A 26,716-nucleotide genomic window follows, 5' to 3' on the forward strand; every position below is an offset into this window, starting at 1 on the left:
CTTCCGGAGGAATTCCTGAGGAACTTCCGGAGGAATTCCTGGAGGAACTTCCGAGGAATTCCTGGAGGAACTTCCGGAGGAATTCCTGAGGAACTTCCGAGGAATTCCTGGAGGAACTTCCGGAGGAATTCCTGAGGAACTTCCGGAGGAATTCCTGAGGAACTTCCGGGAGGAATTCCTGGAGGAACTTCCTGGAGGAATTCCTGGAGGAACTTCCGGAGGAATTCCTGGAGGAACTTCCGGAGGAAATTCCTGGAGGAACTTCCGGAGGAATTCCTGGAGGAACTTCCTGGAGGAATTCCTGAGGAACTTCCGGAGAATTCCTGGAGGAACTTCCGGAGGAATTCCTGGAGGAACTTCCGAGGAATTCCTGGAGGAACTTCCGGAGGAATTCCTGAGGAACTTCCGAGGAATTCCTGAGGAACTTCCGGAGGAATTCCTGGAGGAACTTCCGGAGGAATTCCTGGAGGAACTTCCGGAGGAATTCCTGGAGGAACTTCCGGAGGAATTCTGGAGGAACTTCCGGAGGAATTCCTGGAGGAACTTCCGGAGGAATTCCTGGAGGAACTTCCGGAGGAATTCTGGAGGAACTTCCGAGGAATTCCTGAGGAACTTCCGGAGGAATTCCTGGAGGAACTTCCTGGAGGAATTCCTGAGGAACTTCCGGAGGAATTCCTGGAGGAACTTCCGAGGAATTCCTGGAGGAACTTCCGGGAGGAATTCCTGGAGGAACTTCCGGAGGAATTCCTGAGGAACTCTCCGGAGGAATTCCTGGAGGAACTTCCCGGAGGAACTTTCGGAGGAATGTTCGGAGGAACTTCCGGAGGAATTCCTGAAGGAACTTCCGAGGAATTCCTGAAGGAACTTCCGGAGGAATTCCCAGAAGGAACTTCCGGAGGAATTCCTGAAGAACTTCCGAGTGAATTCCTGGAGGAACTTCCTTTGGAGGAATTCGAGAGGAACTTCCGAGGAATTCCTGGAGGAACTTCCGGAGGAATTCCTGGAGGAACTTCCAGAGGAATTCCTAGAGGAACTTCCGGAGGAATTCCTGGATAAAGTACCGGCGGAATTCTGGAGGAACTTCCAGAGGAATTCCTAGAGGAACTTCTGGAGCAATTCCTGAGGAACTTCCGAGGAATTCCTGGAGGAACTTCCGGAGGAATTCCTGGAGGAACTTCCGGAGGAATTCCTGGAGGAACTTCCGAGGAATTCCTGGAGGATCTTCCGGAGGAATTCCTGAAGGAACTTCCGGAGGAATTCCTGAGGAACTTCCGGAGGAATTCCTGAGGAACTTCCGGAGGAATTCCTGAAGGAACTTCCGAGGTAATTCCTGGAGGAACTCCCAAGGAATTCCTGGAGGAACTTCCGAGGAATTCCTGGAGGAACTTCCGGAGGAATTCCTGGAGGAACTTCCGGAGGAATTCTGGAAGGAACTTCCGGAGGAATTCCTGAAGGAACTTCCGGAGGAATTCCTGAAGGAACTTCCGGAGGAATTCTGGAGGAAGTTCCGGAGGAATTCCTGAAGGAAGTTCCGGAGGAATTCCTGAGGAACTTCCGGAGGAATTCCCGAAGGAACTTCCGGAGGAATTCCTGAAGGAACTTCCGAGGAATTCCTGAAGGAACTTCCGGAGGAATTCCTGAAGGAACTTCCGAGGAATTCCTGAAGGAACTTCCGGAGGAATTCCTGAAGGAACTTCCGAGGAATTCTGAAGGAACTTCCGGAGGAATTCTGAAGGAACTTCCGGAGGAATTCCTGAAGGAACTTCCGGAGGAATTTGAAGGAACTTCCGGAGGAATTCCTCAAGGAACTTCCCGGAGGAATTCCGAAGGAACTTCCGGAGGAATTCTGAAGGAACTTCCGGAGGAATTCATGTCTCGAAGGAAACTTCCGGAGGAATTCCCAAGTGAACTTCCGGAGGAATTTGAAGGAACTCTCCGTGAGGAATTCTGAAGGAACTTCCCGAGGAATTCCCCTGAGGAACTTCCGGAGGAATTCCTGAAGCGAACTTCCGGAGGAATTCCCGAAGGAACTTCCGGAGGAATTTGAAGGAACTTGAGTGAATTCTAGGAACTTCCGAGGAATTCCTGGAGGAACTTCCGGAGGAATTCTCGAGGAACTTCCGGAGGAATTCCTGAGGAACTTCCGGAGGAATTCCTGGAGGAACTTCCGGGAGGAATTCCTGGAGGAACTTCCTGAGGAATTCTGGAGGAACTTCCGGAGGAATTCCTGGAGGAACTTCCGGAGGAATTCCTGGAGGAACTTCCTGGAGGAATTCCTGAGGAACTTCCGGAGGAATTCCTGGAGGAACTTCCGAGGAATTCCTGGAGCAACTTCCGAAGAAATTCCTGGAGGAACTTCCGAAGAAATTCCTTGAGGAACTTCCGAAGGAATTCCTGGAGGGACTTCCGAAGGAATTCCTGGAGGGACTTCCGGAGGAATTCCTGGAGGAACTTCCGCAGTAATTCCTGGAATAACTTCCGGAGGAATTCCTGGAGGAACTTCCGGAGGAATTCCTGGAGGAACTTCCGGTAGAATTCCTGGAGGAACTTCCGGAGGAATTCCTGAGGAACTTCCGGAGGAATTCCTGAGGAACTTCCGAGGAATTCCTGGAGGAACTTCCGGAGGAATTCCTGGAGGAACTTCCGGAGGAATTCCTGGAGGAACTTCCGAGGAATTCCTGAGGAACTTCCGGAGGAATTCCTGGAGGAACTTCCGAGGAATTCCTGAGGAACTTCCGGAGGAATTCCTGAGGAACTTCCGGAGGAATTCCTGGAGGAACTTCCGGAGGAATTCCTGGAGGAACTTCCGGAGGAATTCCTGAGGAACTTCCGGAGGAATTCCTTGAGGAACTTCCGAGGAATTCCTGGAGGAACTTCCGGAGGAATTCCTGGAGGAACTCGAGGAATTCCTGGAGGAACTTCCGGAGGAATTCCTGAGGAACTTCCGGAGGAATTCCTGGAGGAACTTCCGGAGGAATTCCTGGAGGAACTTCCGAGGAATTCCTGAGGAACTTCCGGAGGAATTCCTGGAGGAACTTCCGAGGAATTCCTGGAGGAACTTCCGGAGGAATTCCTGGATAAACTTCCGGAGGAATTCCTGGAGGAACTTCCAAAGGAATTCTGGAGGAACTTCCGGAGGAATTTCTGAAGGAACTTCGTAGAATTCTGAAGGAACTTCCGGAGGAATTCCTGAGGAACTTCCGGAGGAATTACTGGAGGAACTTCCGAAGGAATTCCTGGAGGAACTTCCGGAGGAATTCCTGGAGAAACTTTCTAAGGAATTCCTGGAGGAACTTCCGGAGGAATTACTGGAGGAACTTCCGAAGGAATTCCTGGAGGAACTTCCAAAGGAATTCCTGTTGGAATTTCCGAAGGAATTTTTGAGGAACTTCCGAAGGAATTCCTGAGGAACTTCCGAAGGAATTCCTGGAGGAACTTCCGAAGGAATTCCTGGAGAACTTCCGAAGGAATTCCTGGAGGAACTTCCGAAGAAATTCCTGGTGGAACTTCTGAAGAAATTCTTGGAGGAACTTCCGAAGGAATTCCTGGAGGAACTTCCGAAGCAATTCCTGGAGGATCCGAGCAGCACAACTCACACTGATTTGGTTGCAGCAACTCACATTTGACCAACTTTGGTTGTAAATGAGCTACTGCAACTTCTCTGCAACATGTGTGCTGCTTGGGGAGGAATTCCTGGAGTAACTTCCGGAGGAATTCCTGGAGAAACTTCTGGATGAATTCCAGTACGATCTTCCGGAGGAAGTCCAGGAGGAATTTCTAGGAGGAACTTCCGGAAGAATTCCAGAAGGAACTGCCGGGGGAATTCTGGAAGGAACTTCCGGAGGATTTCCAGAAGGAACTTTAGAAGGATTTCCAGAAGAAACTTCCGGAGGAATTCCAGAAAAAAAACTTCGGGAGGAAATCAGGAAGGAACTTCCGGAGGAAATGCAGATGGAACTTCCAGAGGAAATCCAGAAGGATCTTCCGTAGGAAATTCAGAAGAACCTTCCGGAGGAAATTCAGAAGGATCTTCCGGGGGAATTCCTGATAGAAACTCCTGGTGGAACCTTGGGGGGGTTTCCAGGAAGAGTAACTTCTGTAAGTAAGCTCCGGAGGAAACTCCGGAAAAAAACTCTGAAAGCACTTTTGGAAGAATTCCTGGAAGAACTTTTGGAGAATTTCATGTAGGAATTACTTTAGGAATTTGTGGGAAAATTTGTGAAGGAACTATCGAAGAAATTCCGGGGAATTTTCGTTATATGATTTTTTCTCACAAATTGGGGAAGATCCATTAATTACGTTACACAATAATTTGCAATTTTCAACCCCTCTCCCCCTGTATCACATTTTTTGTATGAAACCTATTTTTTTTATGGATTGTCACACTTCGGACAATCCCCCTCCTCCTCTAAGCGTTACGTCATTTATGGATGCTCCCTTGTTTGTTTCATGAAGTTCTTTTTTTTTAATTTCACACATGCATTAAATGAACTATCTCCAATTTCTTTCATCTGTTGCTTTTATTTGCCAGGCTCAAGCTTTACTGTTTATAGCGGGCAGCTCCAGGTTTAGTAGCTTGTCCCAAAACTCTTTGAAGTTCCACTCAAGACAGAGGTTGATTGGCTGAGACAGATGTGACTTCCAAAGTGGATTCAATCACCGACTATAATAGGCTGACGAGAAATTGGCCCCGTCACCAAATAGTTTTTTTTTGCGGTGATACAACAATTGCATGTGGAAGCTATGTTATGGCTGATGGGGTCGAAGCGCTATCCCATATAGAGCCCATATAGACTTCGTTGAACGACCTAACTTATTTGTTCGAAGAAACAGAGTATCTGGAATAGGTGGAAGTGGTCCGGGAAGGTTCAACAATAACAAATCTAATTATTCAAACTATGCTGGTTCAGGTGTGCTAGTGCTCTTCCATGGAGGTGAAAAACAAACAGAAATGCTATTCGAAAGATCGATCCCGTCCTCAGTAAAGTTTGTGCGCATTTTATAGCAGACATCACTCACATCACATTCTAACGCATACCGCAACCGTCTAGCGGTCATCCACCTTTTTCGGCACCTCTCCGTGAAATCAATTCCATCCCTTGTTATATTTACTTTGGTGCAGGGAATATTTTCTGCACATTGTTCCAGCCGATCGCATTGCAAAATATTATTTTTGAAGCATTGGCTGTGCGAAAAAAATTTCGCCACAGTTCAAGTTACGGTTGGGCGAGCAAACGTGGCACCGTCAATAGCTGAATATTTGATGAAACCGGCTGCCCAAAATCGATATCGCCTTTCTACGTCCCCAGAATTCCTTTCCAGTGGCAGATTTTACATTCACCTAGCGCACATGCCGAATATCGCCAGTTTATCGACAAAAAATGAACCAAAACACCCCTGTTCTCTTCTTTTTTCCAGGACCAGGACACCCTCTCCTTCTCGGTGACCATCAAGGACCGCGTCAGCTCGGCGGGAATTGATTCGGAGAACGACAACGTTGTTAACGTTCCCATCACGATAATCGTGCTGGACGAAAATGACAACCCACCGGAGTTTCGCAACGTAAGTATTCAAGGGAGAATTTAATTTGATTCAATCGTGTGCCGTTGATGAGGTTCCGTGAAACAGGAAAAAAAGGTATCGTGCCATCGGCGATCCGTGGGGGTGCCACAAGGGAACTGTGGTGGCGTCGGATGGTAGTTGATTGATCACTTTGGGGTTGGCAAACGTCCGTCCGAATCAATTATCACCTGAATGGGCGCGAGCGAGCGAACCAAGCGTGTGGTCGCCCATCATCAAAAGTAACAATTAAAATCAACCCCGCTACATGGCGTCGCAATGCAATGCGAACACCCGTCGCTTTGGTTTCAGCAAGGGCATACTCGCACTTGGGCACCGAGCACAAATTACGGTGGATTCTGTTCCCGAGCAAAGGGAAATTGTTGGGAAACAGTGGATTTGTTGACCAAAACGGTCATCCTAAACGAATTTATACTTCTTCTGATAATGATAAGAAGTTTTCAACGTGTTTTCTGCCCTACATACGAGAACTCTAACTATTTTCTATTACAGATTATAATCTTCGATAATTTCCCGTAGATGGCTTATTAACGTTTGCAGCAAATTTCAGCAATTCCAATATCAAATAATTACTCCCTTCTGCTCGGGATGGGCGCGAATTCGTGTTCGGTGGCAAAATCCATTTCCGGCGAGACCTCCAATCGGTGGCTCCCACCCTCTGCAGTCAAACCGCCCGAGAAGGTTTGCCGTTGGCAGGAAGTAATTTTTCAATTTCACTCCGGTTCTGCTGACTGACGGACGGACGGATGGCGATCCACCCACCAGCATCAGCGGAACGGGTTGGCTAAGGCTGCCAATGGCGAGAACTGTTTAATTTGCTCGATTCTAATTGTTATTCAAATGATGTAATCCTTCGGGCATTTGGGGAACCCGGGCACGCTGCTGATGGGCGCGTCGATCGAAAAAGGGTTTTCCCTCGAGTCGTTTCCACCGGAACGTACTGCTGCTGCTGGTGGTTTTCTCCTTCGTGGTCTTCTCTTCCCACAATCCGCTGAATCAGTGTAGCTTCCCCCCCTCTGACAAGCACTGTCATGTTCGTTTCCCGAATGGTGGAAATGATGAAATACGCGAATGCTAGGTTTCGAGTAGGGATGCTTTTCTAAAACTGTTAACTAAAATAAGATATTGAAGCGAAGGATGTTGCAGAAAACAGTTCAAAAACGAAAGGACAGTGTTCGATTTCCATGGATTTTGTATAACAGCAGGAGTAGGAATAGCTGCGGATAATTGAAGTCCATCCAATCCAATCCAATCCAATCCAATCCAAATCCAATCCAATCCAACCCAAATCCAATCCAAATCCAATCCAAATCCAATCCAAATCCAATCCAAATCCAATCCAAATCCAATCCAAATCCAATCCAAATCCAATCCAAACCAACCAAACCAATCCAAACCAATCCCAAACCAATCCAAACCAATCCAAACCAATCCAAACCAATCCAAACCAATCCAAACCAACCAAACCAATCCAAACCAATCCAAACCAACCAAACCAACCAAACCAATCCAAACCAATCCAAACCAACCAAACCAATCCAAACCAACCAAACCAATCCAACCAAACCAATCCAAACCAATCCAAACCAACCAACCAAACCAATCCAAACCAATCCAAACCAACCAAACCAATCCAAACCAATCCCAAACCAATCCAAACCAATCCAAACCAATCCAAACCAACCAAACCAATCCAAACCAATCCAAACCAACCAAACCAACCAAACCAATCCAAACCAATCCAAACCAATCCAAACCAACCAAACCAACCAAACCAACCAAACCAATCCAAACCAATCCAAACCAATCCAAACCAACCAAACCAATCCAAACCAATCCAAACCAACCAAACCAACCAAACCAATCCAAACCAACCAAACCAATCCAAACCAATCCAAACCAATCCAAACCAATCCAAACCAACCAAACCAATCCAAACCAACCAAACCAATCCAAACCAATCCAAACCAATCCAAACCAATCCAAACCAACCAAACCAACCAAACCAATCCAAACCAACCAAACCAATCCAAACCAACCAAACCAACCAAACCAACCCAAACCAATCCAAACCAATCCAAACCAATCCAAACCAATCCAAACCAATCCAAACCCAACCAAACCAACCAAACCAATCCAAACCAACCAAACCAACCAAACCAACCAAACCAATCCAAACCAACCAAACCAATCCAAACCAATCCAAACCAACCAAACCAACCAAACCAATCCAAACCAATCCAAACCAATCCAAACCAACCAAACCAATCCAAACCAATCCAAACCAACCAAACCAACCAAACCAACCAAACCAATCCAAACCAACCACAATCCAACCAAACCAACCAAACCAATCCAAACCAATCCAAACCAATCCAAACCAACCAAACCAATCCAAACCAACCAAACCAATCCAAACCAACCAAACCAATCCAAACCAATCTAATCCAAACCAACCAAACCAATCCAAACCAATCCAAACCAATCCAAACCAACCAAACCAATCCAAACCAATCCAAACCAACCAAACCAATCCAAACCAACCAAACCAATCCAAACCAACCAAACCAACCAAACCAATCCAAACCAATCCAAACCAACCAAATCCAATCCAAACCAATCCAAACCAATCCAAACCAACCAAACCAACCAAACCAACCAAACCAACCAAACCAATCCCAAACCAACCAAACCAACCAAACCAACCAAACCAATCCAAACCAATCCAAACCAACCAAACCAATCCAAACCAATCCAAACCAATCCAAACCAACCAAACCAACCAAACCAATCCAAACCAACCAAACCAACCAAACCAACCAAACCAACCAAACCAACCAAACCAATCCAAACCAAACCAACCAAACCAACCAAACCAATCCAAACCAACCAAACCAACCAAACCAATCCAAACCAACCAAACCAACCAAACCAATCCAAACCAATCCAAACCAATCCAAACCAATCCAAACCAACCAAACCAACCAATCCAAACCAACCAAACCAATCCAAACCAATCCAAACCAATCCAAACCAACCAAACCAATCCAAACCAACCAAACCAATCCAAACCAATCCAAACCAATCCAAACCAATCCAAACCAACCAAACCAATCCAAACCAATCCAAACCAACCAAACCAATCCAAACCAATCCAAACCAATCCAAACCAACCAAACCAACCAAACCAACCAAACCAATCCAAACCAATCCAAACCAACCAAACCAATCCAAACCAACCAAACCAATCCAAACCAATCCAAACCAATCCAAACCAATCCAAACCAACCAAACCAATCCAAACCAACCAAACCAACCAAACCAACCAAACCAACCAAACCAATCCAAACCAACCAAACCAATCCAAACCAATCCAAACCAACCAAACCAACCAAACCAATCCAAACCAACCAAACCAATCCAAACCAATCCAAACCAATCCAAACCAATCCAAACCAATCCAAACCAACCAAACCAACCAAACCAACCAAACCAATCCAAACCAACCAAACCAATCCAAACCAACCAAACCAATCCAAACCAATCCAAACCAACCAAACCAATCCAAACCAACCAAACCAACCAAACCAACCAAACCAATCCAAACCAACCAAACCAATCCAAACCAACCAAACCAATCCAAACCAACCAAACCAATCCAAACCAATCCAAACCAATCCAAACCAACCAAACCAATCCAAACCAATCCAAACCAACCAAACCAATCCAAACCAAACCAATCCAAACCAATCCAAACCAACCAAACCAATCCAACCAAACCAATCCCAAACCAATCCAAACCAATCCAAACCAATCCAAACCAACCAAACCAACCAAACCAAACCAACCAATCCAAACCAACTAATCCAAACCAACCAAACCAATCCAAACCAACCAAACCAACCAAACCAACCAAACCAACCAAACCAATCCAAACCAATCCAAACCAACCAAACCAACCAAACCAATCCAAACCAATCCAAACCAATCCAAACCAACCAAACCAATCCAAACCAATCCAAACCAACCAAACCAATCCAAACCAACCAAACCAATCCAAACCAATCCAAACCAACCAAACCAACCAAACCAATCCAAACCAATCCAAACCAATCCAAACCAATCCAAACCAATCCAAACCAATCCAAACCAACCAAACCAATCCAAACCAACCAAACCAATCCAAACCAATCCAAACCAACCAAACCAATCCAAACCAACCAAACCAACCAAACCAACCAAACCAATCCAAACCAACCAAACCAATCCAAACCAACCAAACCAATCCAAACCAATCCAAACCAACCAAACCAATCCAAACCAACCAAACCAACCAAACCAATCCAAACCAATCCCAAACCAATCCAAACCAATCCAAACCAACCAAACCAACCAAACCAACCAAACCAACCAAACCAATCCAAACCAATCCAAACCAATCCAAACCAAACCAACCAATCCAAACCAATCCAAACCAATCCAAACCAATCCAAACCAATCCAAACCAACCAAACCAACCAAACCAATCCAAACCAACCAAACCAACCAAACCAATCCAAACCAACCAAACCAATCCAAACCAATCCAAACCAACCAAACCAATCCAAACCAATCCAAACCAATCCAAACCAATCCAAACCAACCAAACCAATCCAAACCAATCCAAACCAACCAAACCAATCCAAACCAACCAAACCAACCAAACCAATCCAAACCAATCCAAACCAACCAAACCAATCCAAACCAACCAAACCAACCAAACCAACCCAACCAATCCAAACCAATCCAAACCAACCAAACCAACCAAACCAATCCAAACCAATCCAAACCAATCCAAACCAATCCAAACCAACCAAACCAATCCAAACCAACCAAACCAATCCAAACCAACCAAACCAACCAAACCAATCCAAACCAATCCAAACCAATCCAACCAAACCAACCAAACCAATCCAAACCAACCAAACCAACCAAACCAATCCAAACCAATCCAAACCAACCAAACCAACCAAACCAATCCAAACCAATCCAAACCAATCCAAACCAACCAAACCAATCCAAACCAACCAAACCAATCCAAACCAATCCAAACCAAACCAACCAAACCAAACCAAACCAAACCAATCCAACCAAATCCAACCAAACCAACCAAACCAAACCAAACCAATCCAAACCAATCCAAACCAATCCAAACCAACCAAACCAATCAAAATCCAACCAAACCAACCAAACCAACCAAACCAATCCAAACCAACCAAAAATCCAACCAAACCAATCCAAACCAATCCAAACCAGTCCAAACCAATCCAAACCAATCCAAAACAACCAAACCAATCCAAACCAACCAAACCAACCAAACCAACCAAACCAACCAAATCCAATCCAAACCAATCCAAACCAATCCAAACCAACCAAACCAACCAAACCAATCCAAACCAATCCAAACCAATCCAAACCAACCAAACCAATCCAAACCAATCCAAACCAATCCAAACCATCCAAACCAATCCAAACCAATCCAAACCAATCCAAACCAACCAAACCAACCAAACCAATCCAAACCAATCCAAACCAATCCAAACCAATCCAAACCAATCCAAACCAATCCCAAACCCATCCAAACCCATCCAAACCAACCAAACCAATCCAAACCAATCCAAACCAAACCAAACCAATCCAAACCAATCCAAACGCAATCCAAACCAACCAAACCAACCAAACCAATCCAAACCAATCCAAACCAATCCAAACCAACCAAACCAAACCCAACCCCATCCAAATCCAATCCAAACCAATCCATATCCAATCCAAACCAACTTAAACCAATCCAAACCAATCCAAACCAATCCAAACCAACCAAACCAATCCAAACCAATCCAAACCAATCCAAACCAATCCAAACCAACCAAACCAACCCAAACCAACCAAACCCATCCAAACCAACCAAACCAATCCAAACCAATCCAAACCAATCCAAACCAATCCAAACCAAACCAAACCAAACCAATCCAAACCAATCCAAACCAATCCAAACCAAACCAACCAAACCAAACCAAACCAAACCAAACCAACCAAACCAAACCAATCCAAACCAAACCAAATCCAATCCAAATTAATCCAAACCAACCAAACCAACCAAACCAATCCAAACCAACCAAATCCAATCCAACCCAATCCAACCCAATCCAAACCAACCAAACCAATCCAAACCAATCCAAACCAATCCAAACCAATCCAAACCAATCCAAACCAAACCAAACCAATCCAAACCAAACCAATCCAACCAACCAAACCAATCCAAACCAATCCAAACCAATCCAAACCAATCCAAACCAAACCAAACCAACCAAACCAATCCAAACCAATCCAAACCAATCCAAACCAACCAAACCAACCAAAACCAATCCAAACCAAACCAAACCAATCCAAACCAACCAAACCAACCAAACCAACCAAACCAATCCAAACCAATCCAAACCAATCCAAACCAACCAAACCAATCCAAACCAATCCAAACCAACCAAACCAAACCAACCAAACCAATCCAAACCAACCAAACCAATCCAAACCAATCCAAACCAATCCCAAACCAATCCAAACCAACCAAACCAATCCAAACCAACCAAACCAATCCAAACCAATCCAAACCAACCAAACCAAACCAACCAAACCAACCAAACCAACCAAAACCAATCCAAACCAACCAAACCAACCAAACCAACCCCAAACCCATCCAAACCAATCCAAACCAATCCAAACCAACCAAACCAATCCAAACCAATCCAAACCAATCCAAACCAATCCAAACCAATCCAAACCAATCCAAACCAACCAAACCAATCCAAACCAACCAAACCAACCAAACCAACCAAACCAATCCAAACCAACCAAACCAATCCAAATCCAACCAAACCAACCAAACCAACCAAACCAATCCAAACCAACCAAACCAATCCAAACCAATCCAAACCAACCAAACCAACCAAACCAATCCAAACCAACCAAACCAATCCAAACCAACCAAACCAACCAAACCAATCCAAACCAACCAAACCAACCAAACCAACCAAACCAATCCAAACCAATCCAAACCAATCCAAACCAATCCAAACCAACCAAACCAACCAAACCAATCCAAACCAATCCAAACCAACCAAACCAATCCAAACCAACCAAATCCAATCCAAACCAATCCAAACCAACCAAACCAACCAAACCAATCCAAACCAACCAAACCAATCCCAAACCAATCCAAACCAACCAAACCAATCCAAACCAATCCAAATCCAATCCAAACCAACCAAACCAATCCAAACCAATCCAAACCAACCAAACCAATCCAAACCAACCAAACCAATCCAAACCAATCCAAACCAACCAAACCAATCCAAACCAATCCAAACCAATCCAAACCAATCCAAACCAATCCAAACCAATCCAAACCAACCAAACCAATCCAAACCAATCCAAACCAATCCAAACCAATCCAAACCAACCAAACCAATCCAAACCAATCCAAACCAACCAAACCAACCAAACCAATCCAAACCAACCAAACCAATCCAAACCAACCAAACCAACCAAACCAACCAAACCAACCAAACCAACCAAACCAATCCAAACCAACCCAAACCAACCAAACCAATCCAAACCAATCCAAACCAATCCAAACCAACCAAACCAATCCAAACCAATCCAAACCAATCCAAACCAATCCAAACCAATCCAAACCAACCAAACCAATCCAAACCAATCCAAACCAATCCCAAACCAATCCAAACCAATCCAAACCAACCAAACCAATCCAAACCAACCAAACCAATCCAAACCAATCCAAACCAATCCAAACCAACCAAACCAATCCAAACCAATCCAAACCAATCCAAACCAATCCAAACCAACCAAACCAACCAACCAACCAACCAAACCAATCCAAACCAACCAAACCAATCCAAACCAATCCAAACCAATCCAAACCAATCCAAACCAATCCAAACCAATCCAAACCAACCAAACCAACCAAACCAACCAAACCAATCCAAACCAACCAAACCAACCAAACCAATCCAAACCAATCCAAACCAACCAAACCAATCCAAACCAACCAAACCAATCCAAACCAACCAAACCAATCCAAACCAATCCAAATCCAATCCAAACCAACCAAACCAATCCAAACCAACCAAACCAATCCAAACCAACCAAACCAACCAATCCAAACCAAATCCAAACCAATCCAAACCAAACCAACCAAATCCAAATCCAAATCTAATCCAAATTTAATCCAAACCGAACCAACCAAACCAATCCAAACCAATCAAAATCCAATCAAAACCAATCCAAACCAATCCAAACCAATCCAAACCAATCCAAACCAATCCAAACCAATCCAAACCAATCCAAACCAATCCAAATCCAGTCCAAACCAATCCAAAACAATCCAAAACAATCCAAACCAACCAAACCAATCCAAACCAACCAAACCAAACCAATCCAAACCAATCCAAACCAATCCAAACCAAACCAACCAAACCAACCAAACCAATCCAAACCAACCAAACCAATCCAAACCAATCCAAACCAACCAAACCAATCCAAACCAACCAAACCAATCCAAACCAATCCAAACCAACCAAACCATCCAAACCAACCAAACCAATCCAAACCAACCTAAACCAATCCAAACCAATCCAAACCAACCAAACCAATCCAAACCAATCCAAACCAACCAAACCAATCCAAACCCATCCAAACCCATCCAAATCCAATCCAAACCAATCCAAACCAATCCAAACCAACCAACCAAACCAATCCAATCCAACCAACCAAACGCAATCCAAACCAACCAAACCAATCCAAACCAATCCAAACCAACCAAACCAATCCAAACCAACCAAACCAACCCAAACCATCCAAACCAATCCAAACCAATCCATATCCAATCCAAACCAATTTAAACCAATCCAAACCAATCCAAACCAACCAAACCAATCCAAACCAATCCAAACCAATCCAAACCAATCCAAACCAACCAAATCCCATCCAAACCAACCAAACCAATCCAAACCAATCCAAACCAATCCAAACCAAACCAAACCAAACCAATCCAAACCAATCCAAACCAATCCAAACCAAACCAATCAAACCAAACCAAACCAAACCAACCAAACCAAACCAATCCAAACCAAACCAAATCCAATCCAAACTTAATCCAAACCGAACCAATCCAAACCAACCAAACCAACCAGAACCAACCAACCCAACCAACCCAATCCAAACCAATCCAAACCAACCAAACCAATCCAACCAATCCAAACCAATCCAAACCAAACCAACCAAACCAAACCAAACCAATCCAAACCAACCAAACCAATCCAAACCAACCAAACCAACCAAACCAATCCAAACCAATCCAAACCAAACCAAACCAATCCAAACCAATCCAAACCAATCCAAACCAATCCAAACCAATCCAAACCAATCAAAACCAATCCAAATCAAACCAAACCAATCCAAACCAATCCAAACCAATCCAAACCAATCCAAACCAAACCAATCCAAACCAATCCAAACCAATCCAAACCAATCCAAACCAACCAAACCAATCCAAACCAATCCAAACCAATCCAAACCAATCCAAACCAATCCAAACCAATCCAAACCAAACCAACCAAACCAACCAAAATCTAATCAAACCAATCCAAACCAACCAAACCAATCCAAACCAACCCAAACCCATCCAAACCAATCCAAACCAATCCAAACCAACCAAACCAATCCAAACCAATCCAAACCAATCCAAACCAATCCAAACCAATCCAAACCAACCAAACCAATCCAAACCAATCCAAATCCAATCCAAATCCAATCCAAATCCAATCCAAATCCAATCCAAATCCAATCCAAATCCAATCCAAATCCAATCCAAATCCAATCCAAATCCAATCCAAATCCAAATTCAATCCAAATCCAATCCAAATCCAATCCAAATCCAATCCAAATCCAATCCAAATCCAATCCAAATTCAAATCCAATTCAAATCCAATCCAAATCCAATCAAAATCCAATCCAAATCCAATCCAAATCCAATCCAAATCCAATCCAAATTCAATTCAAATCCAACCCAAATTCAATTCTATTCAAATCCAATGCAAATTTGATTAAATTCTATTTCTGATTCTATTCTATTCACATTTCTTTTAAATGACTACCATTACAAATATTAAGTTGTGAATCTTTTGTTGAATATCTTCACTCATATTTAGGAATAAATAGTTTTCAATTTATTACCGCATTCTTGCTATAGGATTTCGTAACGTTCCCATTTTAATGATCATAACATGCAGGACACTGATCATCCCTAGCTCCCAACATACCACAACACCAATCAGAATGAATCCTCCGAACGTTCACCTTCTCCTTGTTGCTTCACAATCCGTACAATTCACCGAGCATGTAACCACGGGAAATGTTCCACTTTCCGGTTCGCTGTTGTCCAGCGCGTTGCAAGGGATCATCATTCTGTTGGGCATTCGGCCATCGCAGATGAACTTCAAACAGCGCCTCTGCTCGCCGACCAGAGGGTCCAAATTAATCATCCGGGAAAAAGTTTTCGCCATGGTAGTTTTCAACTATTTATGCACACAAATGTTCAGAAGCGCGAACATTCGAAAATTTGTTCGGCTTCCTTTGCTTGCTCGAAAAAGCGTGTTTTCGGTTCTAATTTTTGCTATGGATCTGACCCGGCGACATCCAACACAACAGGCAACAGCGACGGAGAAGCTCGCCGACGAACTTATTATGAAGTTCATCAAAATGCGGCCTGCTGGTGGATGCGTCTTCTTTTTCCTATCTAACTGGTATCGCATCCTCAATAAATGGGGGCATGGGCGCCTCATGGCTTAGTATTTATGAAGCATTTTCTATGGAAGTCGAGAAACTATCCGTCATTTGCCGACTATCCGACAGACCGGTCCGAGAATTGAACCCAGCTATAGTTATACCTCCTCCAGGATAGTTTGATTTCAGTCTTCCGTAGAGCTGTGAAAGGACCCAGAGTGGATGATGCACGAATAGTTAATTAGGATCATAATCTGGTCATAAGTCAAATAATAAAAGAGTTTGAAATTCGACACATACAGCAAGGAAATAGCTCTATTAGGGCATGTATGTAACTCAAGTCAAGCGCATTTAAATCTAGTTGATTGATTTTAATAATTGGTTAAAATTGGTCGCATTGTATTAGAATATTTTATCTTCCATTGGAAGTCAAATGAAAAATTTTGGCCATTGATGAATCCAATCTACTCCTAAGTGCGATGGCTCATTTTGTCTGATGCTGCAACGATGTTGATATTGAGGAATCCTTTCAAGGAAACTTTCTCCATTTAGTTCTTTTTTTATGCTGCGTCAAAGATAGCTGCAGGCATGGACAGTCGTCTGTCTGGATAGTTGCAGACAAGGACGACAGCCATCGTCGTCGTAATTTTGGAAACTAATTTTCAGCTGGATGGCGAATTTGTGCGCTCTCTTTTGTTTGTCGGGTGTCGAAGGGAACGCCTCATAACAAGCATAGCGCAAGAAGCACAAAAGAATGAATTCGTTTAAAATCCGTTTCATGCTGGAGATGAAACGGCTGTGAGCTTGCCTATGATTTCGAGATTAACTTTTTATGCTTTGCAGAAAAAATGTGCTAAAGTGAGGCAGGTCATCGACACTGAATTAATTGATATCAAAGTTTGAAAAAATATTTCTCTCAGCCCAAAACCATAAATTTCAAAAAATCTTTTTCTTGACAGGTTCCCTACGAAACGGAAGTCCTGGAGGACGCTAAACCGGGTACCACCGTATTTAGTGACATTCTGGTCACCGATCGGGACACCGTCGGTGAAAACCTGATCGTCAATTGCATTCCACAACCGTTGAATCCGGACGCGTGTGAAAAATTTGCCATCGAAACGGTCGAAAGCGGCCAGGATCGGCTGACGGCTGCTGTGGTGCTGAAAGGTCGCCTGGACTACAACGAACGGATGATCTATCAGATTCTGCTGGAAGCTACCGACGGCATGTTCAATGCTACGGCTGGTCTGGAGATTCACGTGAAGGATGTTCAGAACAGTCCACCGGTGTTTCAAGGATCGCTGGCGGCGGTGATCAACGAGGATAGCAAAATCGGCACTTTGGTGATGACGATACACGCGAGGGATGGCGATCGGGGACAGCCCAGGAAGATTGTGTACGAATTGATCACGAGTAAGTATGGCAAAGTAATATCATAGAGCTTGTTTATTGATGGAATGTTTGTTTTTTCACAGATCCAATGGACTATTTCTTGTTGGATCGTCAAACGGGTGAGCTGCGAACTGCCAAGCCGCTGGACAAGGAAGCTCTTCCAGATGACACTGGGTTGATCATTTTGACGGTTAAGGCGCGGGAACTGATTGATGGGGTCCCTGGCAATGATAATCTTACTACAGCAACAACGCAAGCATCGATTACGATACGTGATGTGAACGACTCTCCGCCGATGTTCAACAAAAAGGAATACTTTGTATCCTTATCGGAAAATACGGCTCCGGGAACTCCTCTCCCAATTGAGATGAGTGTCCATGATCCAGATGTTGGGGAGAACGCTGTTTTCTCCTTACGCCTCAACGATGTTTCGGAGGTGTTCGACGTTGAGCCCAAGTTGGTTACAGGCTCGTCCCAGATAAGCATTAGAGTTGCAAATGGATCTCTCGACTACGAAAATCCCAATCAACGGAAGTTCATCGTATTGGTGATAGCGGAAGAGACGCAAACGAATCCAAGGTTGTCTTCGACAGCTACTTTAACAGTTTCCATCACCGATTCGAACGATAATAGGCCCGTATTTGAGCAGGATTCGTACTCTACCACTGTATCAGAAACGGCTCATTCCGGTCATCTAATTACGACAATCACTGCAAGAGATTTGGACTCAGGACATTTTGGCGATCAAGGAATTCGCTACTCATTATCTGGAACGGGTGCTGAGTTGTTCAACGTCGACCCAATAACAGGCGCAATCACGGTAGCTGACTGCCCTGCCACCGAGCATGACAACAATAATAGAAGGCGTCGGCGACGGCGCCAAATTTCATCGTCCGATGAGTCGACAGAAGAGTATCCGGAATTGAAGCGATTCAACGTGTCCACCGATGGGCGAACGGGTGTCCTGGATCGCGGAGCCGACTACATGGCCTACAAAATCTACAACAACGGCGAATCCAGTGAGTACCGGGACGTGAATGTCGTTGCCCCTCCAACGGTTTCCAGCGAATGGGAAACATCCAGTTCGGAAGAGAGCGACACGACCCCCGCTACGGATCCGGAAGAATTCTTCACCCCGTCCACCACCAACACACCGATTCACTCGAACGAGATTCAGCACCGGGCGGATGTCGGTCCGGGACGGGCACCCTGCCTGGACTACGAAAACCAATCCGTGTACTATCTGTCTTACAAGGCCACCGATGACGAGGGTCGGGGCCAGACTTCGGTTGTGTCGCTGCGGATCACCCTCCTGGATGCTAACGATTCGCCACCGGTGTGCGAAAGTCCACTGTACCGGGCCTCGGTCGATGAGGGAGCCACCCTGTTCGAGCCGCCGCTCGTCATCAAAGCCCGCGACCCGGATGTAATTTCGGAAATTAATTATCGGTAGGTAGTTTGGGGCTTGATTTTCTGTAATTGACACGAATCGATGAGCGGATGACAGGCGATTGATGGGTAGGACTATTCTTTGATCCTTCGGGATAAGGAGCCGGCTGTTTTCTTTGCTCATCTGATTGAATATTTTCTTTTTTGTGCTTTTCTGTTATGAAACCCATCATTGTATGACTACAGTAACTCATTAAGATTCGCAGGGTCTTTAAGTTTAAGAATACTAAAATAAGCAAAATTGTTGAAATTTGCGAAATCTAATTTTTTTTTTAATTTGCGAAAAGAAACAGAATTGACGGAATTTACAATTTTAATTAAGACATTTTTTATTATTTTCATATTAACCAAGCTTATATAATTTCCAAAAAATACATAATTCACAAAATTTTTTTTTTTTTTTAATTAACAAAATTTACAAAATTAACAAAGTTTACAAATTTCACGAAATTTACGAAAATTACAAACATTATGAAATTTACAAAGTTACAAAAATTACATAAATTTGCAAAATTTACAAAATTTACAAAATACACAAAATTTGCTAAATTTACAAAATTTACAAAATTTACAAAATTTACAAAATTTACAAAATTTAAAAAATTTGAAAAATTTACAAAATTTACCAAATTTACAAAATTTACAAAAATTATAAAATTTACAAAGTTACAATATTCACAACATTTACAAAATAAAAATTACTAAATTCACCAAATTCATAAAATTAACAAAATTTACAAAATTTACAAAATTTACAAAATTTTCAAAATTTACAAAATTTACAAAATTTACAAAATTTACAAAATTTACAAAATTTACAAAATTTACAAAATTTACAGAAATTGTAAAATTTACAAAGTAACAAAATTTACAAAATAAAATTTACTCTAAATTATCAAAATTTACATTTTTTTTTTCAAATTTACAAAATTCACTTGATTTACAAAATTCATAAAATTTACAATTTTTTTTTATTTACAAAATTTACAAAATTTACAAAATTTACAAAATAATACAAAATTAACAAAATTTACCAAATTTTCAAAATTTACAAAATTTACAAAATTTACAATTTTTTTAAAATTTACAAAATTTGCGAGATTTACAAAATTTACAAAATTTACAAAATTTATAAAATTACCAAAATTTACAAAAAATAACAAAATTTACAATTTTTTTTTAATTTACAGAATTCACAAAATTTACATTTTTTTTAAATTTACAGTTGTGAATTTGTAAATTTAAAAAAAAATTGAAATTTGTGAATTCGGTAAATTAAAAAAAATTGTAAATTTAGTTATTTTTTTTTAAATTTATTTATAAAAGTTATAAAATTAACAAAATTTACAAAATTTACAAAATTTACAAAATTTACAAAATTTACAAAATTTACAAAATTTGCAAAATTTACAAAATTTACAAAATTTACAAAATTTACAAAATTAACAAAATTTTCAAAATTTACAAAACTCACAAAATTTACAAAATTTATAAAATTTACAAAATTTATAAAGTTACAAAATTCACGAAATTAACAAAATTTACATTTGGCTGAAGGCCACTTGGCCGAAAGTTGTTTGGCCGAACAGATAACTAGGACGAAAGTCATTTGGCCGAAAGAGTCATATAGCCAAAAAGGTCATTTAGGTAAAGATTATAGATTTGTACCAAAAAGTACAGATTGGTAAAAAATTTCAACAAACCGAGCGCAAGAAAAGAAATTTCGAATAAATAAAAAAATAATATGTTGGTAGAAGCCATCGGGCAAAGTAAGTACAGTGCTTGGTTCGGAAATGTTTTATGGGCGCGTTGGGTTCTCGTCTTCGTATCAGTATGAATATGGTGCCTTCTCATCTAGCCAACTATCCCTTCCCGTGGCACTTACGGAGATGTAGAGGATTCCTCGGTCTCTTGTAGCAATGAGTGTCGGATCAATTTTCCTCCCCTCATCCTAAATTGGCTGTGAGAACGTGGCCGGCATCGTTGTTGGTCTTGAATTATTGTACAGTGTGAATGGCTTTCTAATCCCAGAAAAGCTATTCAATTGGTGAGCTGTGCAAATTTGTTGTTGCTCGGCCAATAACGAATAGCAACTACAATGTACGGGGCCCTCCTTAGCCAATAAGAAGAAGAAGAAGAACTACGATGTGTACAGTCAATCAAGCTGAGCTAAGCTAAGCTAAAGCTATTTGGGCTATTATCTATCTTCTGAGCGATTCTGAGATTCTATTTATAAACTCTGTGGAGCCAAAGACAGATTGAACGAAATAGGAATTTCGCAAAACGAATAATCGCTTTGTTATTTACAAATAATTTACAAAGGAACTATAAAATCTTTTTTATTTACACTAGGGTCGCTTTTTACGCGTTTTTTATGCAGATCGGCTTTTACGCGACTTTTTTTACGCGGTTTTTGAAATCCACGCGATTTTTCTAGGCGGATTTAAAAAAAAATTCCACGCGATTTTTCAAAAAAGTCTTGAAATCACGTGAAATTAACAAAAAGTTAATTTTTGATCGATTTTGGCAATGGAAATCGCTTAGAGTATTTAATGAAGGTACGATGCTGGGTCATTAAAGCGATAGCCGTCAGTCCCGAAGGTCATTTGGCCACAGCCGTTAAGCCGAATAAGAAGTGAGAAATGGGAAATGAGGAGGAATATGTGAGATGTGAGCAAGTAGGGAAAAGTGAGAAGGGAGAAGGAAGTAAGAAAGTAAGTGAGGAAGTAAGATGTGATATGTGAGAAGTAAGTAGGAAGAAGTGAGGAGTGTGAAGTGAGAAGCAAGAAGTGAGAAGGAAGAAATGAGAAGTGACAAGTGAGAGGCGAGAAGTGAATAGGTAGGATTGAGTAATGAAATAGACATGTGAGAAAAGCGAAGTGAGAAGCGGAAAGTTATAAGTGGGAAGCGGGAAGTGAAAAGTGATAAGCGATAAGTGAGAAATGAGATTGAGAAGTGATAAGTGAGAAGAAGTGAGAAGAAAGAGGTGAGAAGTGAAAAGTGGGAAGCGAGAATTAATAAGTAAGAAGTGAAAAGCCGTAAATAATAAATGAGTGACGAGAAGTGAATAGTGAGAAGTTAGAAATTAGATAAGGATGCTAGATGTGAAAAGTTGGAATTGAGAAACAAGAAGTGATAAGTGAGATCCGAGAAATGAGAAGCTACAAGTGAGAATTGAGAAATTCAATATGAGAAGTGAGATGTAAGATGTGAGAATCGAGAAGTGATAAGTGAGAGCCGATAAGTGGGAAGCGACAAATGGGAAGTGAGATTGAGAAGTGAGAAATTCAGTACTAGAAGTGAGATGTAAAATGTGAGAAGTGAGAAGTGAGAAGAAGAAGAAAGAAGTGAATGGATAGAAGTGAGTTGTTAGAAATGAAATGTGAAAAGTGTGAAGTGAGAAATGAAATGCAGTAAGTTGTGAGAAGTGAAGGCAAGATAGGTGAAGTTAGAAGTGGGGAGTGTGAAGTGTGAAGAACCGAGAGGCGATAAGCGAATAGTGAGTAGCGGAAAATGAGATAAAGATGTGAGATGTGAAAAGTGAGAAGTGAGAAACAAGAAGTGATAAGTGAAAGCCGAGAAATGAGAAGCTACAAGCGAGAAGAGAGATTTAGAAGTAAGAAGTGAGAAATTCGATACGAGAAGAGAGATGTAATATGTGAGATGCGAGAAGTGATAAGTGAGAAGCGGCAAATGAGAAGTAAGAAGTGAGATGTAAGATGTGAGAAGTGAGAAGGTAGATATGAGATATGAGAATTGAGTAGTGAGATATAAAAAGCAACATATGAGATGTGAAACATGAGAAGAAAAAGAGAGAAGTAAGAAGGAAGAAGCGAGGTGTGTGAAGTGAGTTGTGAGAAGTGAGAAACAAAGAGTTGAGAATTATGAATCGAGAAGTGAAAAGTGAGAGGCGAGAAGTAAATAGTATGAAGTGAGATGAAGGAAGTATAAAGATGTGAGATGTGAGAAGTATAAACTTAATTCACCGAGTGGTGATACTGCCTTTCTCGCATTTAGCCAAGACACCAACCTTATATGGCGCTTATATATCGAACTATAGTTTCCTTTATAAATTTTTAACGCATTGGTCGATCGTTATCAAATTCAATAGTGATCAACAAGGCTTTGTCCCCTGTTGAATGCAACTTGTTGCGAGAAAATCGGTTAAGAATTACTATATGAAAAAGTGGCTAATGTTTTTCGGTTTTCGTGTGCACACACACACATACACACGGACAGACAGAAATTTGTTCAGCTCGACGAGCCGAGTCGATTGGTATATAACATCATGGGTCTCCGAGACTTCTATAAAAAGTTCGATTTTGGAGTGAAATGATAGCCTTTCGGTACAACTTTGTTGTACGAAAGAGGCAAAAAGGAAGATAGGTACCACGCGAATTTGACGCAACACATAGCAATTTTGACGTCATACTCGTTTGGCTACACTCGTCTTCCCCTCAGCTCGTCTATGGAACCTATAGTGTCTATATACATGACTACTTTGCGATTTGGATACAATATTTAGGCCACACCCCGGGATGTGGGTGGTCGTCGAGCAACTCGATAACATTATTGAGTTCCCAAGCGGAAGGCAGAACATCAGAAAGGAACTGAAACAGAACCTGGTGCTGGTGCACCGCCATGCTGTTAGAGTCGTAAGACAAGAACAGAACGATTGTATCAGCCACCCGAGGGAAGCGAGAAGGTCGACAAAGGTACCACAACCAAGGCCTTCTCCTTCCTTGGAAGAGCGGCTTTGGTTCAAGTGGCGATTGATTTTGCCCTGACGGCCAACGAGGAAAAGGTTGCGCCTAACCAAAAACGGCTCAGGCAGCAAATCGGCGAAGTTGCTCAGATTGAGAAATGAGGCGTGAGTAGTCGGCCAAATGTGCTATTGGACCAAATGTCCTATTCGGCCAAATGTCCTTTTCGGCAAAATTACCTATTCGGCTAGATGGCCCGTCCCGCCAAATGACTTTCGGCCAAATGGCTTCCGGCCGAATGGGTTTCGGCCGAACGACACTTTCCCGTGATTCCGTCCTTGTAGATAGTTGCATTCTATGTAGTTCTTGTTGTCATCATGGGCAGTGTAACCACATTCACAGATTTATCTTAATTTCAAAGATTTTCTGACATATTTTATCAAAGATATCTTTGATACAGGATTCAAGATTTTTGGAAAATTCAAAGATATCAAAGATTTTCAAATATTTTGCTCCAAGGCCGATACTTACTTGATACTTGATGGGCTACAGCTCTTCGATGAACCTACGCCGAATGGAGTATCCTTCTCCACTGTACTCGATCCTGGGCCAATCGCTTCCAGTCGCCCTGAACATTGAGCGCCCTCAGGTCCTCTTCAACTGCAAAAAGCCATCGTGTACGCGGCCTTCCACGAAGCCTGCGGCCTCTTCCGGGTTTTCTACTAAATATTATCTTCGCTTGACGTTCTTCCGGCATACGAACAACGTGACCAGCCCACCGTAGTCTGAAGTGTTGTATAAGCTTTATAATATCCAGCCCTTTATACACCTGGTACAATTCGTGATTCATGCGACGCCGCCAGATACCGTTCTCCTGTTTACCGCCGAGTATTGTCCGCAGCACCTTACGCTCAAACACTCCGAGAGCTCTCCGATCAGCCTCCTTTAACGTCCATGTCTCATGGCCGTATAAAGCCACCGGAAGAATCAGAGTAGTATACAGTGCGAGTTTTGTTTTCGTTTGCAGACTACGGGACTTAAGCTGGTTACGAAGTCCGTAATAAGCCCTATTTGCAGCTGCAATACGCCTTTTCACCTCGCGGGTAACATCATTATCGCACGTCACTAATGTTCCAAGATACACAAATTCTTCCATTACTTCAAATTTTTAACCATCCAGCACCATTTCGCTACCACCACCACTAATGAACCCACGTTGATTGCCAGCGACCATGTACTTCGTTTTGCTGGTATTGATCGTGAGTCCAATCCTCGCTGTCTCCCTCTTAAAAGGCACAAAAGCCTCTTCCACGGCACGGCGATCAATTCCGATAATATCGATATCGTCCGCAAATCCCAGGAGCATATGCGATTTTGTGATAATGGTACCGCTTCTTTGCACACCAGCTCTCCTAAGCGCTCCCTCGAGCGCTATATTGAACAGTAGATTCGAGAGTGCATCACCCTGCTTTAATCCATCTAAGGTAACAAACGACGTCGATATTTCATCCGCAACCCTTACACTTGATTTCGATCCGTCCTACGTTATACGAAACCCCGGATCAGTTTCACCGGAAAACCATGCTCAAGCATAATTTGCCATAATTTGCCATAATTCATTCCGTTTCACTGAATCGTAGGCCGCCTTGAAATCAATAAACAGATGATGTGTCTGCAAGTAGTACTCCCGGAATTTATCAAGGATTTGTCTCAGGGTAAACATTTGATCCGTCGTTGATCGGCTGCTCCATTTTTTCCTGCGCCTCACTAATAACTTGTTCTTCGTACTCTTTTTTCTTCCTGCGGTGGGTTCGTTTTTCGGCTGCTCTTGCTTCCTTGTACCGATCTCTATTCGATCGGGTACCCGACACCAACATCCGGCTTCTGGCAACGTTCTTCTCGTCTGTCACTATCTGACACTCCACATCGAACCAACCCGTCCTGGGTCGCCTCTGTGCAGTGCCTACCACTTCTCGTGCTGTTGTGCTTACCGCTCCATGGATCGACTCCCATAGATCGTTGATGTTGTAGCTAACGTTGATTGCACTTATCCGTTCGCCGAGCTTCTGGCGGTACTCAGCCGATACTCCTTCCGCCGACAATCGCTGGATATTGTAACGCATCGTTCGCTGTGATCTTTCGTTCGATACAGTTGACAACCGTGATCGAATTTTACTGACAACGAGGTAGTGATCAGAGTCAATGTTCGGACCTCTGAATGTCCGCACATCGATAACATCCGAGAAATGGCGCCCATCCACCAGAACATGGTCTATCTGGTTGCAAGTTTCACCATTTGGGTGTCTCCAGGTGTGCTTTCGGATGTTCTTTCGTGCAAAGTAGGTGCTACTGATGGCCATCCCTCTGGCAGCAGCGAAATTTACTAGCCGTCTAAAAGTCCTCTCTACCGACCTGAGCGTTAGCGTCTCCGATAACAATTTTCACGTCATGCTTTGGGCACTCTCCATAGGCTTTATCAAGACATTCATAAAACGTGTCCTTCACGTCGTCGGATTTATCGTTTGTCGGTGCGTAAACGTTGATTAGGCTGTAATTGAAGAATTTGCCCCGTATCCTCAACACACAGATTCGTTCGCTAATGGGTTTACACCGCATCACTCGCTTCATCTGCTTGCCCATCACTACGAAATCAACTCCATGCTATGCTTTTTCACCGCCGCTGTGATAGATGTTATACTTGAATGCAGTGTTGGTCGTGGGGTCCACGGCTCGGAATTCACGTTCTCCGGATC

At 42.6% G+C, this 26,716-nt stretch overlaps 1 protein-coding gene across 8 annotated transcripts in view; it reads left to right on the forward strand.

The window, feature by feature from the left end:
• The window catches only part of LOC134227108 (cadherin-87A), a 1,007,180-nt gene that overhangs the window by 817,680 nt on the left and 162,784 nt on the right, over window positions 1–26,716 (forward strand). For all 8 annotated transcript variants that reach the window (XM_062708398.1, XM_062708391.1, XM_062708382.1 and 5 more), the window contains 3 exons: window positions 5,419–5,562; window positions 17,379–17,832; window positions 17,895–19,260. In XM_062708398.1, coding sequence (XP_062564382.1) covers window positions 5,419–5,562; window positions 17,379–17,832; window positions 17,895–19,260 — 1,964 coding nt within the window. The remainder of the gene's footprint in view (window positions 1–5,418; window positions 5,563–17,378; window positions 17,833–17,894; window positions 19,261–26,716) is intronic.

The sequence above is a fragment of the Armigeres subalbatus genome, chromosome 1 (genome assembly GCF_024139115.2).
Source record: "Armigeres subalbatus isolate Guangzhou_Male chromosome 1, GZ_Asu_2, whole genome shotgun sequence".
Classification (NCBI taxonomy): domain Eukaryota; kingdom Metazoa; phylum Arthropoda; class Insecta; order Diptera; family Culicidae; genus Armigeres; species Armigeres subalbatus.